The sequence below is a fragment of the Trifolium pratense genome, linkage group LG2 (genome assembly GCF_020283565.1).
Source record: "Trifolium pratense cultivar HEN17-A07 linkage group LG2, ARS_RC_1.1, whole genome shotgun sequence".
NCBI lineage: Eukaryota > Viridiplantae > Streptophyta > Magnoliopsida > Fabales > Fabaceae > Trifolium > Trifolium pratense.
Window position 1 is genome coordinate 18636419 of NC_060060.1, and position 18768 is coordinate 18655186.

Below are 18768 nucleotides of genomic sequence, written 5' to 3' on the forward strand. Positions count from 1 at the left end.
CGGTCCTTTCTTCCCTTTCACTCTTATGCTACTTTTTGTAATAATAATTTGATGTTGCTTGGATTTGGCTGGATGTACTATTTTAACTTTGAATTTGAACTTTCTTTTGTTTGATTGTGGAATGGTTTTTACTTCTGGAGTTTGTTTCAATATTTTGGCATGTTCCTTCTAGTTACTTGAGTATCAATTACTTGATTTTCTCCGTGTGTGATATGTGAAACCTGCAGTGCAATAGCTTGTTGCACTCATGTGATCAAGAGGCAAAGGAAGGGAACGCACACTTTTTGACCGGTTCTTTGATTCGACCCAACCGAGAGGTATTGAGCCAAACACTCCTTTTTCTTCTATGTGTGATATCCACTCATGTATTGTCTCTCGATTTTGCTTGTCGTCTTTTTATTTGATTGGTACTCTTGTAGCACACACGAGGCATGTTTCTTGGTACCTTTGAGCCTTTCTATCCACCCTTACATATAATTATCCTTTGCTTAACCAATTTGAGCTGAAAAAGAAAATGTCATTTTTGTAAAACCTTAAAGAAATTTTTGATGAAAAAAAGGAATGACTTTCTTGGAGGTTAGGCACCTAATTAGTGGTTGATGCGCATTACTCACTACTAAGTTTGGGGTTTCTCTTTGGAATTAGCAACAAATGAAGTTTGGGGTGAGGGTACTAGAGAACTTATAAAAGTTTTGATTTGAAGAATTGAGAAAAATTTCAAAAGTTGCAAGGCTTTAGTCATTTTGAAGAAAGAAAAAGTAAGGAAATGAAAAAAAAAAAGATGAAGGAATGAAAAGAAAAAAAAAACATATAGAAAAGAAGTGATAGCCTTGAATTCAAAAGAATTGCAAAACTTTGTTTGATGTTTTGAAAAAGTTCTCTAGTCCACTATATTTCAAAAAGGGGTTTTGGTTTATGAAAATTTTGACCATAGGGGGATCTAACTCCAAGTTTTTCTACTACTTACCCAAAAATGTCACCATCCACCCTAGCCAAGCCACGTTATAACCCTAAAAGACCTCTAATGTGTGTGCACAAAGTGAACCGAATGAATTCTTAGACTACTTGCAAAATTATTGTTGACTTGCATTGATGTGTTGATTTGAGCGAATTACCAAAAACTGAAGAGTGCATGTGAGTAGTGTGATGAAATCATAGAGCCTTGGTCGAAAAGTGTGAACTACTTGAAAATGTCTTGCGGGAACGGTTGTGCAATTGAGCATTGTTTGCAGGTGAATCATTGATCATCAGGTGAGTCTCACGTATGTATGATTCGAGTGAATTTAAGGAAAATGCCAAGGTCTTGACACAAAAGCTTGAGGTAAAAGTTGTTTCCTTGAGGACAAGGAAAGGTTTAAGTTTGGGGTTGTGATGACAAATCGTCACACTCTCTAATCCATGCCTATTTTAGCAACATTAGATGCATTTTAGTAGGTTTTTAGCAATAAATATAAGAGAAATCTAACCATTAGCTTGATTACTTGTTTTGCAAGAAAACAGGAAAAACTGCAGGAAATTGCTGATTTTCACTACGCTGGGGGCGTAGCCCATCACGCGCCGCGTGATGGAGCTCACAGGGAGCCAGGATTTTTACTCTGATCACGCGCGGCGTGATGCCTTACCACGCGCGGCGTGAAGCTTTGCTGAAGAAGAAGATTGCTCTCTGACTTGATCACGCGCCGCGTGATTCTGTTACCACGCGCGGCGTAGTTGATGGAATTGCAACCACGCGCGGCGTGATAGATCTGGCGCGCGGCGTGGTTGCCTTCTGTATATATAGTTTCTGCATAATTCTGTTTTCTGGTTGGAAAATTCTGCAAAATTGATCTACACTCTGGTTTTGGAACTTCCAGATCGCGATTCAAGACTCCAGAGGATAGCTCCAAGCACGTCGAGAGCATGGATTCACAAGCCATGGCGATGAAGCGAGGAAGCGAACGAAGCACGATGAGGAGCTAAACTCCTTTGAAGGTAGAATCTAGGATAGTTTAGGATGTAGTTCAACTGAATGTAATCTGCAAATGTTGTAAGAATTTACTCTCTCTATAGTGTTCATCCAATGCAAATCTGTTTTTAATGCTTTATAATCCTTCATTAGTGTTATAATGATTTCGAGTTAAGTCACGTGCGAGAGTATTGATTTAATTTCTGAACTGAATTGTATTGAGCACTCGAGTGTCTCCGGTCGAGAGATTGAGGCATAGAGTGTAGCGAACGATTGACGCGCGTTAATATCATTCGTTGTAGGTAGCTACCGCCCGAGAGATCGGGGGAGTATCGACAACGAATAGAGTGGATTTTGACAAGAGATTGCGATTCACTAATTTGTCGATCTAGTTGTGAACACTTGAGTAAATTCCTACGACATAGTAGATTGCATGTGGTTTAGCTATAGACTAGATGATTCCGATGATTCTACCTCGCTTTTCCTTTATATCAAAGCACGTTTTCTAGCAATTCATTACTCAACATACCCCCAATTTATGTGTATTTTCTGTAAAATGTCTATGAACACAATTCGACTAGTTTGATCACACAATCCCTGTGGATCGATATTTTTATTACTACGTGGTTTTCGTGCACTTGCGAAATATTCCATCACTTACCTTAAGAATTTCCACGACAATGAACTTGTCCTGCAAAAAAATTTCCATTCAATTAACTCAACGTAATATTTGGGTTGATAGGCTCACAACAATAAAAAATGCAGACATAACCTTAAAAAAGTATACACCAAATAAATGTCTCACATGTTAATACATTCTTAAGAAGTACAACAGTAGAATAGAAGATGAAGTAAAGTAGCAGATCCAGGGTCTTATACTCTTCTCAATATACTTATGAGAAATAACGTATACATTAGAGAATTTACCTTAAGAAGTTTCAAGGGAGTGAATTTTGGTAGCACTTTGGACTTAATTGTCTTGTCTCAATTTAGAGGCTTAAGCAACAACTCAACACTCTGCAAATAAAAAATTAACTTTAGACTTTGTCTCAATTTAAGTTAAGATGGATTTAAATTCAAAACTTATGGAATAGCAACACACCTTTTTATTGAAGTTCCAATACATAAAGTTGACATCTCCAAGGATGTTTGTTGTGCGGAGGTCCTCCACAAACATCAGCACTCCCCAGCCTACAAAACCAATGAATTAATACAGCAAATAAATGGCTCAAAAAATGGTCAAAAAATGTGTAACATGCAACATATACCAGAGCTAATTGGAAGGCCAATCACAAAGGCATTGGATGAATATTTTGAAATCTGCATAAAACAAACAGATAAAGATGTCACATTTCATAGATATTTGTTATATTCAGGGAAAGAACTAAAACATATACAAAAGTAATCATAACACTTATCATGGCCTTCAAATCTGAACTGACGTCATCGGCATTTACAAGAACACTGCAATCAAATAATAATTCAATTAGATTGAAACAAGTTGTTCAATATTATAAACATCATATTGATCAATAGTTACCGTATAGAGGAGAAACAATTTTAAAATCCAAATCGGAAATGGTTGTCCCAACGTAATTTTCACCGATGTTAAGTCCAATTAACCTTCCACGAGTTTTCAGCAAAGCTGACAACATTTCCAAGAGTTTGATGAGCTTCATTTTCTCGAGATAACTGCAAAATTGAAAATGGATCAAATAAAACCTAATAGCGATATTGGAAGAGGAGACGGAGGCGAGACCTGTCGTGTGATGTGATTTGGTGCGGCGCAAGTTTGAACCATAATAAAATTTGATCTCCTATTTATATACCTCTCCTAATAAAATTAGGGTTTTGCTAACGAGTGGCCCCGGGGCACTCTTTAAGCATTTCATTTTTTAAAAAAATATTTATTCAAAAAATTAAACACTACAATTTCCAATGCATATACTTTATGTAGTTCCATAAAAATTATATAAAAAAACTTACTATTAATTAAGATTTTAAATAATGTCCCGAGAGCACTCGTTAGCATTTGTCATAATGGTCGATTCAATTTGTAGTTTTGCATAAGAGCCTCCCTTCAATTATAAAAATAATTTTTTTATGAATTTATTATCTTTTACATAAATATTGATAATTGATAATGACTAGAATGATTTTTATTTTATTCCATACATATTGCACAAGTACTACTACTATAATATCCTAGTTGAATTATACTTGAGTAATGGAAGAAATGAGATACGCATTATTGACATAGAAATGGAATGTTGTGGGTTCTCTTTTTGTTTATGCAAGATCTTCATGGCATGATATAGATTGCTCTTGTCGACATATTGGTCCTCTTTGTAGGGACGCGATAGTTCCAATCACACACTAAATATGCATGTAACTAAAAGATTGATTGAAGATCAGAGGTTGATTGGTCAATTTCTTGCAAGTTGGTGTTGATGATCACGTCGGCTATATAGAGAATGGAGGTCCTATTTTTATCATATGCATTCACTCAAGACATCGTTTTTGGACACTTGTATACTAGTAGTGTGTTGACCAAATCAAATTAAAACTATATACGATAATATATATTTTAGATAGTTTATTGCGGTGCTATACTATAAGAAATCTTTAAGTAACGAGTTGAGTATTGTACTTAGAGTAAGCTTGTAAGTAACTCCAAATTGTGAACTTAGTCAAGGGTGTGGACTAGGTATTAGTTTTATGGGAGTGTGACTCCTTGCAGATTGATGTTGATTGTAAACACAGGTTGTGTTGATTGATAGAAGTGGGCGGAAGTTCTCATATCTAGGAGTTCCTGGGTAGAAGTTTCACGGGTAGTGTCTAGGTGATAAGTCATAAACGGAGTGTTTATTGAGGGCTTTGAACTAGAACTATTATAGTGGATTTTCTTCCTAGATTAGTATCCCCAGATTATGTGACGTTGCACCGAATTGGGTTAACAACTCATCTGTGTTATTTATGTCCTGCACTTTATTATTATCTTGTTTGTACTGGTACGAAATGCTTCAACATCTGTCTCAACATCAGTATAGTATTGCTCCTGACATGTATTGGAGCATCGTGTAGAACATCTGCTGTTTATGTTTTTCAGTATTTGTTTTTAATGTTATATGTCTTCCCGTATTATTCATGACAAACCGAATATCTCGACATCTTGTACAACATCTGGTTCTGCTATACCAAATTTCACAAATTAATCTTGGATCAAGGATATATGGACAAAAATGCTGATCAATCTCCCGATCTTGCGATGCAAACATGATTCAAATTTAGATTAACCCAATCATTCATATTTGCATGGAAAAATTGGTGTCTACTATTAAAGTCCTATACCCCACACCATCATAGTCATGGAACAATCAACTTTTTTCTTTTGATGAAAAACAAAATCAACTTTTTATTCACAGTAAAAATAATGGCAAACATATCAATTATTTCTCCAACAAATCATACAAACTATACAACAGAACATATTTACATCATGATATAAATAAATATTTTGACCATCAATATTATATAATGCAGGAGCCGGTATTCGAACCTCGGACACTCTACTTATTCATTTTTAAGGTGAAATTTCTAGTCACTAGGCTATTAGATAAAAAAAAATTCTCATATAGAAGAATTAAATCTTATAGGTATTAATATCTTTCAATCTGGCACCAGCTAGACTTGGACACTTAGAGGGGCTAAAATTTGCAACATGAATTAAAATGTATCTCAAATGCATGGGACACATGTGAAGCAGATACTGCCACCAACACCATGGCACCATTACTCCTAGCTTTCATTATTGTTTTAAGGGTTATGTTAACTTGTGCCCTTAGGGCACATGTTAAGCTACCTAAAAATAGAAATATAGCATTTAATGATACAAAGAATTTAATGTTTAGATAATTGAATACACCACAAGTTCAATAAATATTTTCCACAACTAGACTTGAAAAGTTGTTATCCAACACATGAAAAAATAATCAACAAAACTTAAAAAGTAGCACATGAGGAGCAAAGGTGAAGGGATAGAGTTTCAGATGAGGGAGCAGTGGAGTTCTATATGTGTAATGATAGAAATAAAAACAATAAATTAGGGGAGTCAGCCCCCAATAACACAAGTAGTATTCCCTTTTCTTTTTCTTTTTTTCTTAAAACGAAATGTCAAGTACTACTAAAATTCACAACTATAAAGATATTCAGCTTAGCAATATCGACATTCTCACGCAGGTTAAACTTTACGGATAACCTGTATTTCGTCTATCTTTTCTAACGATTTGATGAAAGCAGAATTGAAAACAAGAAAAACGATGCACTCAAAGCGTTGCCATCCGCCATTACCATCTCTCTCAACGATACTCAAATTCCATTTGTTGTAGAGAATTGGAATTGATTCTTTTCGTGGAGGTGTTTTGAGATGCTCTTCAATTTTTAGCTTTCATCAATCAATATTCTTCACTATCGCTGTTGCCATCTACGCCAGCAACAACTATAACCAATCTAAACAAAGATTCAATACAACATTGTGCCATTAAGTTGAACCTCCGCAACGTGTGCAATTTGACAATGAGCTCCAGTCTCAACGAATTTTCAAAATAATTAAATTCAATTGAATTTATTAGTAAGAATCTTCTTATTGCAGACATGGTTGGCATTGAGAATTACATGGTGAAAGTGGAACCGCCACGAAGGAGCTGTACATTTCCAGACACACTGCTTCTTAGATGGAGTCTTTTCTTTTTAAAATTAAAAAAAAAAAAAAAATACTATTAACCTATAAATAAATTGGGGATTAGTAAGCACGAAATACATATTCCACTCATTCTTGCCTTTCGTATACTAACTCTGTCATAAAGAATAGCAGCGCTCGTAATATATTGTAATGTGCAAGCTTCTTTTGGAAATACAACAATTACATTACCATACTTTTGCTAGAGTTGTGGTTTGACATATAATTCATAAACACAGATCAGTATACGTGCAATGCACATATCAAAAAACCTAGTATACATAGCTATTATAAATTTGATGATAGGCTTCAAAACTTTAATTTAATACTATAACAAATTAAGAATCTGTCAGTATTTGTTAGTTATTTTGGCAGCTCAGGTATAATTTTACCACAAAAAATGTGTGCTGAGAGAAGTATCGACTTTATCAGCACTCTATCCGAACAGCGCCACTCTCAGACTTAATAAACTTAGGCTTCCTAACTACTTGTTCTAAGCACTGAATAACATCACCAATCTGAAAATCATGACAGTTACTGATAACTAGTCCACATTCAGTTCCCTTCTTCACAGAATCCACATCCTGCTTCTCCCTCTTAAGAGATGAACAAGGTCCTTCAAACACCAGTTCACCGCTCCGTAGAAGCCTCATGGTTGCTGACCTGTTCACAAGACCTTCAACAACCTTACAACCAGCTATTTTCACATCTGGTCCCTTAGATTTGCTCCCTTTCACTTCAAATATATTCAGCACTTCTGCTTGCCCGGCTACGTGAGTCTCGGATGTACCTGGGGCCTTCTCTATTATCAAATTGGCTATGTCTTCCAATAAGTGGTAAATCACTCGATGCACAATTACCTACAACCAAACAAACAGATATATCTAATGTGATTGAGATTTTCAAATTTAGGGATCATTCAGACTAAGTTGACGTCTTATAATTTTAGGGAGTAAAGTAGTGATTACTCATAGTTAAATATTGGAATAAGATTGAAAATACCTTGATACTAGCACGAGTTGCTGCCTGGCTAAGAGAAATAGGTGGACTCTTGACATTGAATCCAACTATACATGCACCGCAAGCTTGTGCCAAGTCCACATCAGATTGAGAAATAGGCCCCACGCCAACATGGACAATATTCACAGAAACCTGGCAATGAAATTATAGACTGGTTATTGTGCAGCAACGAATAGTAAATAATAGAAAAACAACACTAAACTTTTGCACTCCAGTGAATGGCGTCAGTTTATATCTCTAAACATTTGGACAAAGCACCAGCCATGTTACTATGACACATTTAAATTATTAGAATTTAAGAGATAGAAAACAGCAAAAATTGAACACCTGAGGCTAATAACTTGATCAAAGATGCTTCAACACAAAAACAGAAAAAGGTTTAAGCTCTTGTGTTCATACTGATCAATGTGTTCTTCGTTAAATATTACAAACACTTTGTTCAAAACCTATTGTTTTATTTTTACTTGTAACTGACGTACTGATTTCCAATTAATATAAAATCTGTTGAAAAGGCCTTCCACACCTTTGCTCTTTTTGTGGGCGAGCATGTACGTGTATGCAAAACGAAAAGTTTACCGTGTTATTATAATAAAATCATTGCATACCTGAGGACTATTTAAAGTTGTCAATGCATCTGTAACGGCTTGAACAGTTCCCTGAACATCTCCTTTTACAATTACTGGCAATTCAACCCTCAGCGGAACCTCCTCAGTATCATCTGAAGAAGTTGGGATATTCTGCACCATCTTGCCCCTAAGCCTGTCCTCTTCAAATTTCTTTTTCCTACCAGAACTAAGCATTCTAGCTCGCTCCTCAGAATGAACAGCAATGACATCATCACCGGCCATTGGCAGCCCTCGAAGCCCTTCAATCTCAACAGGCATTGCCGGAGTTGCTTGTTGAGTTGACCTCCCTGCTGCATCTTTAATAGCCCTGATTTTTCCCCACTGTGAGCCAACAACCACATGCTGTCCACAAACTAAAGTCCCTTCCTTCACTATAGTAGTCACCAATGGACCCCGTCCTTTGTCAAGTCTTGCTTCAACCACATATGCTTGAGCAGGCCCATCAAATCGTGCTTTAAGATCCATCATATCAGCCTGAAGGAGTAAAGCTACCTCTAGGTTATCCAGTCCAGTCTTTTTAATCGCTGAAACTTCAACGACCTGAATATCCCCACCCATCTCCTCCAGCAGCAAGCCCTCGGAAGCAAGCTGTAGTTTTACTTTTTCAGGATTTGCACCTGGTTTATCACATTTATTGATTGCAACTACAATTGGTACATTAGCTGATTTTGCGTGGGACACGGCTTCAAGTGTTTGGGGCATTACACCATCATCTGCAGCAACAACTAGCACTACTATATCTGTGACTGCTGCACCTCTTGCACGCATTGCACTAAATGCAGCATGACCAGGAGTATCAAGAAATGTGATTGATGCTCCTGATGACATGCCCACCACAAAGGCACCAAGATGCTGAGTAATGCCACCAGCCTCCCTGGCTGCCACTGATGTTTGACGCAAGGCATCAAGAAGAGAAGTTTTGCCGTGATCAACATGGCCCATCACTGTTACAACTGCAGGACGTGGTAAAATTTCTGAACCTTCAGTTGAATGTAACCTCTTAACATTGACGCCAACCTCCTGCAACAGCCAACAATAATGAACCAATTAAGGCATACCAGAATCCAAATATGCATCATGAAGCAAATTAAGAAAAACAAAAGAGATTGGAGAGTGGCGGAGAGGTTTTTGAGTTATTGTTCCAGAAATAAGGCAAACAGAAAAGTTATAAGAATACCCAAGTATAATAATGCTTTGATTATGGATTGAAACTAAAATATTTACCCAAACCTGTACCAAGACTTTAGGCCTAGTCTTGTCCATTACTTATTTTCCCTTTATTTCCTATGCATATTGCGCATTTAAAAAGATGGGGGGGGGTGGGGGGGGGGGGGGTGGGGGGGGGGGGGATGCGCAAAATTTAATAATGCCAACTAATAATTTCAGGAAAAGTATATCTCAAACACCGTTGATTTCCATCAAAATTTTGCTTGCAGACTTTATCCCAAGTAACTAAAAATATTTATTAATGATAACTTTGAATCTTATAAGCTTCAAGTGAAGAAAAATAAGTAAAATATAAGCAAAATATTTTTTCCAAGCAAGTTGTTATTTACAAATGGGAAAAGACTGACAATTGACAAGCAAGCATTGGAATCAAAAGAAGGTACTAGTTTCCTATATTCACTGATTTAACATCATCTGTGACTGAGAAGAATATACCATTGCAGCAAGCTCGGCAATATCCATACCGAGAGGATCAAACTCTGATTCAATCTTTTCACCAACATTTGTGAGAATATCTTGCAAAGAAGATAATGATTTTCCAGTACGCTTTGCAAGTTCAACAAGGGTCATGCCTTCAAATATTTCTATCGTTTTATCAGGATTAGATTTGGTTGCTGCAACGTTACGAGGGACGTATGGAGCTTCAACAGGAGGCTGGTTTCTACTGCCTCTCCTCACATACTTCTCCTTCTTTGGGGTCTTCAAACCGTATGCCGCATCACTTTTTGCCCAGACTTGTGAGCTAGCATGGAAGCACCTACCAAAGTAAACAAAACTAGTTACCTCTATCTTTTGTGTTTACAATTAACCAGTTTTTAACATAAGTACTAAATCTTCAGGCATTCCAAATTCTCAACTAATGTCACTTTTTTCTTCAATGTGCAATCACACAAATTTTAGTGTTGCCTTTTTCATCTAGCCAAATGATGTTGAAAAATTCAGGACCATTTATAATAGTATTATCAGTATGTGACTAAACCTGATAGAACACTGAGTTAGTTAGCTTGCTCCCTAAGTTTTAGGGAGTCTATAGTTATTTAGTTACTGCGGAGTATGAGTTAGCAGCTCTCTCCCCAAGTTTTAGGGAGTCTTTAGTTATCTAGTTACTAGAGAGTATGAGTTAGTTAGCTCTCTCCCTATGTTTTAGGGAGTCTTTGGTTATAAAAGAAAAGATAGAGAGGTGAGTGAAAGAAGAAAAAAAGTTGTTATGAGTTTGTTAGGAGAGAAGTTCTCTCTGGATTAGGAGCTTAGCTCTGGTAGGAGTTCATAGAACTCTGGTTATTCACTTCGTTTTCTGTTTTACCTCCATTGTATTCGACTATATTTCAATAATCACTAATATTAATAATTCTCTTTCATTGTGTCTAAAATTTTGGTTTCTATCAAAACCCAACCCAATCTTCCAACCAGGATTATTAACACTGATTAGTACAACCTATCAACTCACAGAGCAGTAATTAAGGCCTCTTAAGAATCCCTCATCCCTCTGTGTACAATTTTATGCATATCTTTAAAAGTGGACTCACTGCTAGCTAGCTCTGTTCACCATGCATAGGACAAATAATGCTATCATCCTTAAACAACCTATACTGTAAAGTTATCAATGGTTCATTTTAAAACTTAAAATTTGGGTACTGTCTTACCGTATTCCACATTCTTTAGTCCCACTACAAAAACCAGCCGCACCCAAATATGAGCGATTGATGAAATCTGAATCAGATAATTTAATGTGAAAGTATAAGTATAATATACAAGTGCGTGAAATGAAATGGAACATTATAAGCATAAAAGCTGACAATTACCAGGCGTGCGTCTTGCTGAAGCATAAACATATTGCTCAGCAAATATAGAAGCAAAACTTGACCCTACCACATGCCTACGTGATGTTGTAGCCAAAGCTCTAGTAAAATTCATATATATTTTCTGCATTAAGGTAATGAAAAGGACATCATCAGAAATTTAATGAGCTGTATGACACTATTTATAAAAGGAAAAGTAACACCATCTGCAACCTGAATAATTGTTGTATGACACAATTCACATAATGAAAGGAGATGTGCATATTATAGAAGTTAACTCACCTTCTTTCCAAGCTCCAGCCACGCCATTCATAAGTTTGTAACTCTGCAGATTTAGGCAAAATGAAAATTATTTACAAAAAAGATAGAGAGGGAACGTGATGGAAGTAGTACACAAATCATTAATGGTGGATTTATTTATCAGTTAGCGGCAAGACAACAACAAAATCCATTCTGATGTTTCAGATTGTATGTTGAAAATATCTCTTAGTCTCTTAAGTTCCCCCCCACAAAGGAGTTACGATGAAAAACAAGGAATGCCCAATCATAATACTATATATAAAAAAGAGGACCAAAAGCAACCGTACATTATTGATTTTTCATGTAACTGGCACTTTCCCTGGTTGGACAATTTCGGAAATTATAAATTTGATGAGTGCATTCGTGGAAACCAAGATCAGTACGAAACTTCGAAATAACAATAATTGCCACAGCGGGAAACTGTGAAATTGCATTTAGCTAAATATATCAACAAAAAGTCTCACATTGAATGAGATATGGCTTGAATATAAGTTTATAAGTCCGGGAAATATTCACCTTGAGTTAGGCCAACCTAAAATTCTAAGAAATGCTCAAGAATCAAATAGTGAATAAGGTTCAATGGTTGTTCTAAAGTATCCAAACTTCATTTTGCTTTGGAATTCAACAATTTTGATGTTATCAATTGCAGCAATGGTTTATCTAAATTCCTCAAATCCTTTGAGTCTTTAAAAGGAAAACCCCTAACTACATCACACAAAAAGTGAGACTCCACCAGACCAAACATCTGCAATTTGTTGCTAACTTGTACTATGGTGTACAAGGTTGAAACTAGTGGCCGAGCTAGACTAAAGTATTGGGGTGGGCCGCCAAAACAAATTTTAATTTATAAATCAAATATGCAAATCATAAATCATAATGTATACCAAAAAATTAAACTACATGACTTAAAATGATACATTATGCGATGAGCACGACTTAAAATTATCAATAATAGTCTCTAAACTGATACTTACATATATAAACTGACATACTATCTACTAAAAAACCAGCTTTCATCTTATTTCTCAACTTACTCTTGATAATTAATCAACAAACGATAACAATAAATAAATCCTCGTGAGCATAGCTGACCAAAAAAAAAATCAACAATAAATCAATAAATATGAACACTTATGGAAAACCATTCCCCACCTCATTGAATCAATAAATCAACTCAATTTCATACATGTTCGTTCCCAGCCTCATTTATGCACAGTTACAGAAGAATTAACTTCATCAACCTTACTTTTCAATAACAAAAACATAGCCTATGCACAAATCAACAACTCAACAATAACAATAGTAGAATCAGCTTCGTATCAATACAGCTTTTCAATAACACCAACAATAACATGGATGAATCAACTTCATCCACGTAGCTTTTCGATAACATAATAACAATAACAACAGCTTACAGCAATAAATCAACATTCAATAACAAATCAGACACTCAACACATTCAACAATAGAGTTATAGAGATTAGAGAGAACCATAAATCAATAAAAAGTTAACAAAAAAAAATCAGAAATCAGAGAGTAGGGAAGAAAGGGGTTTTGAAGAAGAGAGACCTGCGAGAGAGGACAAAAATCAGAGAGATGAGAGAACGGCGGTCGACGTTGGAAGGGCAGTGTGGTGCGGTGGGTTGCGCAGGCTGGCAGGTGGTGGCGTGGACATGTGTTGCCGGTCGCGGTTATGTGTGAATGTGTGAGGAGAAGGATTACATGCGTGTGGGAGACTAGGAGTGGAAAGGAATGGTTTTGTTGTAATTTTTATTATTCACCAAGGGCACCATAGTAATTTCCACTAAAATCTATACTCTAGTCTCTTTTTTTTTTGACATAAGTTTGCATAAAACAGGCGTGGAACAAAAGATTATACAAAAGAGAAAAGAAATTAAAGCTGCCAATATTGTTTAAACACTGCCCCTAATTTGTTAATCTTGTTTCCCAACGTATACAGAAGAATAGCACTCAAAGATTGTTTTCTTACAAAATCATGCAGTTCACTATATTGATATGAAAGGTTCTCAAGATCAGTAGTATCAACTATCAACAATTTAACAGCTCAATTTCTTATTAGGAGAACTAGCTAACTTTCATGTAACAGTTGACAAACCCAAATTTTATCACTGATTATATATGCATAAGAGAGTTCATTATATAATTGAGAGTGAACTGGCTAATTTCCGTCTGTTTCTATCATTTTATTCATTATATAATTGAGTTAAACAGAACTGTATATATGCATATGATTCCTGCACTTTCTAATCTTTAGGGTGTGTTTGGTAACACAAATAAGCTAGCTTATAGCTTATTATATGAGCTTATAAGCTTGTTTCAAAAAATTAGAGGTGTTTGGTAACAAGCTTTTTTTACTAGCTTATAGTTTTTTTTTCAGATGCTATTTCAAGTAGCGTTTGAGCTTATAGCTTATAGCTTTTTACATTTTATTCCATTTTTACCCTTTAATTTAATAACTACCCACTACCAATTATGTCATTTTATATTTATTAACCACTTTAAAAGCTAATTTTACCAAACACTTTAATTTCAATTAGCTAGCTTTTCAGCTATCAGCTATAACCTATAAGCTAGCTTTTTAGCTATCAGCTAGCTTATAGCTTATTTTTACCAAACAGGCCCTTATTAATTTGTACCAGCTCTTTGTACTAGCCCCTTATTATGTATTATTACATGTTAATCTCTCATTCCTTTGTCAATATTCACTCACTATATAAACATACATGTTCGGTCCAATTCATGAATTATAACAATTCCATCAATGTTTCTTAATTCAAATATCAAGACCAAATTGTGGTTGCTCGTTCTGCTAAGGACACTTAAAGACTCATAAAATATGTTCTTAAATTAAAATCTATTAATAGTTTCATTTCATTCTTAAGCAAAAAATTATGCCTCAAAGCACCATAGAGTACATAAAACACTATCACGGTCATCAATGGGATCAAAATAGCAAGGAAAAATCACATTCAACACCAATTCTCATTCATTCATATAAATAACAAGCAAAAATCACATAAAAAATCATTAACAAGAAAAAATCAAAATCAAGCAAATCAAACACAGGAACAAACAAAAATCACATACATGCTACAAACCTCACAAACCCAAATTTTTGCTTACAATAAAAAAAAAATGCATAAACCTCAGAAACCCAGAAACAAAAGGGAATTAGGGTTAAAGAATTACCTTGGCAGAACTGAAACGGTGGTCACTGGTCACGAACTGAAACAAATCAAATGATGATCATGAGTTCACGAACTGAAACAAATCAAACGCAAAATGCAGAATCACAGCTTTAGGTTCGATTTTGGGATTTTGGGTTCACAAACTGAGAACTGGAACAATTTGGTTGGATGTGGATTTGGGATTTTGGTTCGATTTATATTTGGGAAGTGAGGAGTGAGAAGTGTTTCACGTATTTTCACGGCATAGTAACAATCTCATAATAAGAGCTGAGTGAAAAGGATGGAGACAGAGCGTCCGAGCGCAAATGTATGATGGCAGAATAGTGGGGGTATTTGATATACTACTGCTCAGTAAAGTAGTATTACACAGATAATATTGATAATAAACATAAATATAATTGCTCAAAATTCATCATTATTGAAAATAACAGCAACAGAACAAGAGAAGACAATTGGAACAGGGTTCGCGTAGCATTGTGCAAAGGAGTAAAACATGCATTGTGCAGAGAGAGAAAGATGCGTTAGATTTGATTTACCTGTTGAAGCTCAGAATTGTTTATTTTGTGCTACCTCATTCGGAACGCTGGTCTGGTCTTGATTCCAGATAAAACAAGCACAGTACAACAGTAGGGTTAGTTAAGTTTTCTTGCAAAAAGGGAATTCAACAAAGTAACCACGGTTTTCTCCTCAGGATCTCACTTCCGTCATAGTGTGTTCGCGCACTCGGATATCCCTCGCCGTTTGATCAAGATCCTACAATTTACATTTAAGTTTGGTACTTTTTATTATGAAAAATAAATAAAATATTTTTAAAGCAATTAAAGTGGATGTCACACGAGGCCACTAGGTTTTGCCGGTTTTGCCTAGTGGTAGAGAATTTAGATAGCATGCATGAGATTCTGGGTTCAATCATCTGTTCCATTGTAAATAAAAAAAAATGGATGTCACATGGTTCGAGCATCGATTGAGGATTTATAAGTTTAGAGGAAACGTAACAATGATAAGATATTTATAATTCATTTTCAAAAAAAATAAAAAATTATAATTCAAAAATTTAAAAGAGGAGATCTAATTCACAATGATGATTTTTTAAAGAGGTCGGAGCTTAGTAAACATTTTAGCATTGAAATTGTTGGTTCTATACATATTTTTTTTGGTTCTATACATATTTTTAATGACATGGAATGTTTCTAGTTTGTTAACACTCAATTTAATTACATTTTTATATGATGATTACTAGCAGGTATTCTGCGTGTCTGTGTCTAATTTATGTCAACAAAAAAAAAGACATGCCTTATGTTATGAGTTTGTTAGTAGAAAATTTTTGCTTGCTAAAAAAAAAAGATGCGTCTTATGTTTTGGTGAGTTTGTTAATAAAAAAATTTTGCTGCTACTAAAAAAAATCAATGATATTGTTGATATTGTTGATATTGTTGCTACTAAAAAAATCAAGGGTATTGTTGGTATTATGAAAAGTTCACACCATGTATTCTCTTTATATATAGTAATATGTCTTATGTTATGGTCAGTTTGTTAATAAAATATTTTTGCATCTAAAAAATAGATGTGTCTTATGTTATAGTGAGTTTGTTAATAAGAGATTTTTGTTGCTACTAAAAAAAATTAAGGGTATCCATATGAAAAAAATCAAGGGTATTGTTGGTATTATGAAAAGTCCACACCAAAACTTATGTATCCTCTTTATATATAGTATAGAAGATATAGATATAGATAGAAGTATATATGAGTTTGTTAGTAAAAGATTTTTGTTTGCTAACAAAAATATGCGTCTTATGTTTTAGTGAGTTTGTTAATAAAAGATTTTTGTTGCTACTAAAAAAAATCAAGGATATTGTTAGTATTATGAAAAAGTTCACACCAAAACTCATGTATTATCTTTATATATAGTATAGAATGATATAGATATATATACACATAAGATAATTATACTTTTTTTTTACAGGACACATAAGATAATTATACTTGAATTAAAGGTAAATAAACAATAAGCTATACTACTAATTTTTTTATGACAAAATCAATCATCTTAAACACTACATCCAAAGACTTAGGGTAGGGGACACCACATTGTTATGCACGACTCTTTTAACTCTTTTCAAAATATCCACAACTTTTGTTGTTAGGAAACCAAATGTGTCAAATGCAAATCGTAAAAATGCATAATGATTGTCGGTATACGCTCTCTCATATTTGGTCACTTTACTTGAAGCAGCTTCGGGGATCGTCTGTCATATAGTAAAATTCTCAATCGTCAATCTCATCGGTGGAGAAATTCCAGTCAAGTTCATGCATGTTTTCTTCCTACCTGTGCATGTTTAATTAGTTAATTCATTTATTCATATTTACTAGTGTGAATAATATTTAAGTTTTTTCAATAAAATGTTTTTCAAAATTTTCAAATAATTACGTAAACAATATTTATGAAAACATCTCCAATAAATAACAATTAGGTTAGTTGCTTAACTAATTTTTTACTAGCCAAAATTGCCACATAATATTTACACAATTCTTAAGCAACCAAACTTGATTTCACTCCAATAGGAGTGATCAAAATAAGAAGGCTTAATTAATAAAATGGCCTCTTAAAGATATTTTTGATTTCAGATTGGTCCCTTAAAGAAAAAAAGGTCCAAATAGGTCCCTTAAAGAAAGAAAAAAATCCGAATAGGTCCCTTAAAGACATCTCCGTTAATCAGTTTGGTCCCTAAAAAGAGGTCTAAATAGGACCAAACTGATTAACGGATATGTCTTTAAGGGACCTATTCGGACTTTTTTTTCTTTAAGGAACCTATTTGGACCTTTTTTTCTTTAAGGGACCAATATGAAACCAAAAATGTCTTTAAGGGACCATTTTACTAATTAAGCCGTAAGAAATACATGTTAAGGATCGCTTCCACCGATATTGTTTTTTATTACTTAAGATTGAGTATATTTTCAATGGTTAGGATTGCTTCTACAAGCTTTGAAACTTAATTTTAAGCAATTATAAACTCCACGTTATTCACCAAAAAAAAAAAAAACAACTCGACGTCAACTCACTCTAGTAGTAAAAAATAATAAAGAAATGTTAATCGCTCTAATAGTGAGAAACAATAAAGAAATGTTAATCGGTATTCTTCAAATTCTTGTTTCCACTCTTATTTTTAAGAGATATGTTAAGGGAGGTATTTTTGCTTAGACACAAGCCTAAATGTCATATGTTTACAACTTTCAAAGACCTACTGGCCAGTTATGTAGTTGGGCTAAGCTCATTTGGAATATTGTCATTCCTTCTTCAAAGTCTTTTTTGCTTTGGAGACTCCTTCATAATAAGCTCCCAAAATAGATGAGAACTTGACTTTGAGAGGTTGTAACTTGCCTTCAATTCAAAACTTGTGCCTCGCTCACGCAGAAACTTCTCACCACCTCTTTATGCAATGCCCTTTTGCTCTATCTTTATGGAATTGGTTAGGTTCTATTATTCAGCTGAATATAAATTTAACTTCTTTATCTGCTGTTTTTGAAATTTGCAATAAAGGTTGTAGTCCTCAATGCAAACTGGTGATTAGAGCTGCCATTATCAATATTATTAACATTATCTAGCTTAGTAGAAATAGTTTGAGATTTAACAATGTTAAGCCATATTGGAACTCGGTCATTGCTTGGACTGTGGCAAGTGTGAATATGACAGGAAATCAAACTTCTTTGACAACAAGCTCTTCTATTTCAGATTTCTCCGTGCTTGAAGCTTTTAAGGTCATAACTCATTATTCTGAGGCTCCTAAAATCATTGAGGTTATATGGCACCCTCCTATACTTGGTTGGGTTAAGTGTAACACTGACGGTGCAACTCATGGCAGTCCAGGTCCTTCTGCTTGTGGTGGTTTATTTAGGAACTGTCATG

General features: G+C 34.8%; 1 protein-coding gene across 3 annotated transcripts; it reads right to left on the reverse strand.

The window, feature by feature from the left end:
- Window positions 1-6849: 6849 nt before the first annotated feature.
- On the reverse strand, window positions 6850-15619 carry LOC123903809 (translation initiation factor IF-2-like). 3 transcript variants are annotated; one of them, XM_045953447.1, is made up of 9 exons: window positions 15401-15619; window positions 14866-14901; window positions 11638-11680; window positions 11359-11479; window positions 11200-11266; window positions 9992-10313; window positions 8309-9349; window positions 7686-7835; window positions 6850-7543 (listed from the first exon to the last, which is right to left on the reverse strand). In XM_045953447.1, the coding sequence occupies exons 3-9, from the start codon at window positions 11662-11664 to the stop codon at window positions 7112-7114; spliced, it is 2160 nt and encodes a 719-aa protein (XP_045809403.1). In that variant the 5' UTR covers window positions 11665-11680; window positions 14866-14901; window positions 15401-15619; the 3' UTR covers window positions 6850-7111. The 3 variants fall into 3 exon arrangements, with proteins under 3 accessions (XP_045809403.1, XP_045809402.1, XP_045809401.1); XM_045953446.1 differs by lacking the exon at window positions 14866-14901 and having other exon boundaries at window positions 15401-15517; XM_045953445.1 differs by having other exon boundaries at window positions 14866-15513.
- Between the last annotated feature and the right edge of the window lie 3149 nt (window positions 15620-18768).

Excerpts from the sequence above, each read along its gene's own strand:
- LOC123903809 (XM_045953447.1), bottom strand. The coding sequence starts at position 11,664 with ATGGCGTGGCTGGAGCTTGGAAAGAAG. Across the intron at positions 9,350-9,991 it reads TTGCCGAGCTTGCTGCAATG|GAGGTTGGCGTCAATGTTAA; the intron begins GTATATTCTTCT and ends TGGCTGTTGCAG. Across the intron at positions 7,836-8,308 it reads CAACTTTAAATAGTCCTCAG|GTTTCTGTGAATATTGTCCA; the intron begins GTATGCAATGAT and ends TTTCATTGCCAG.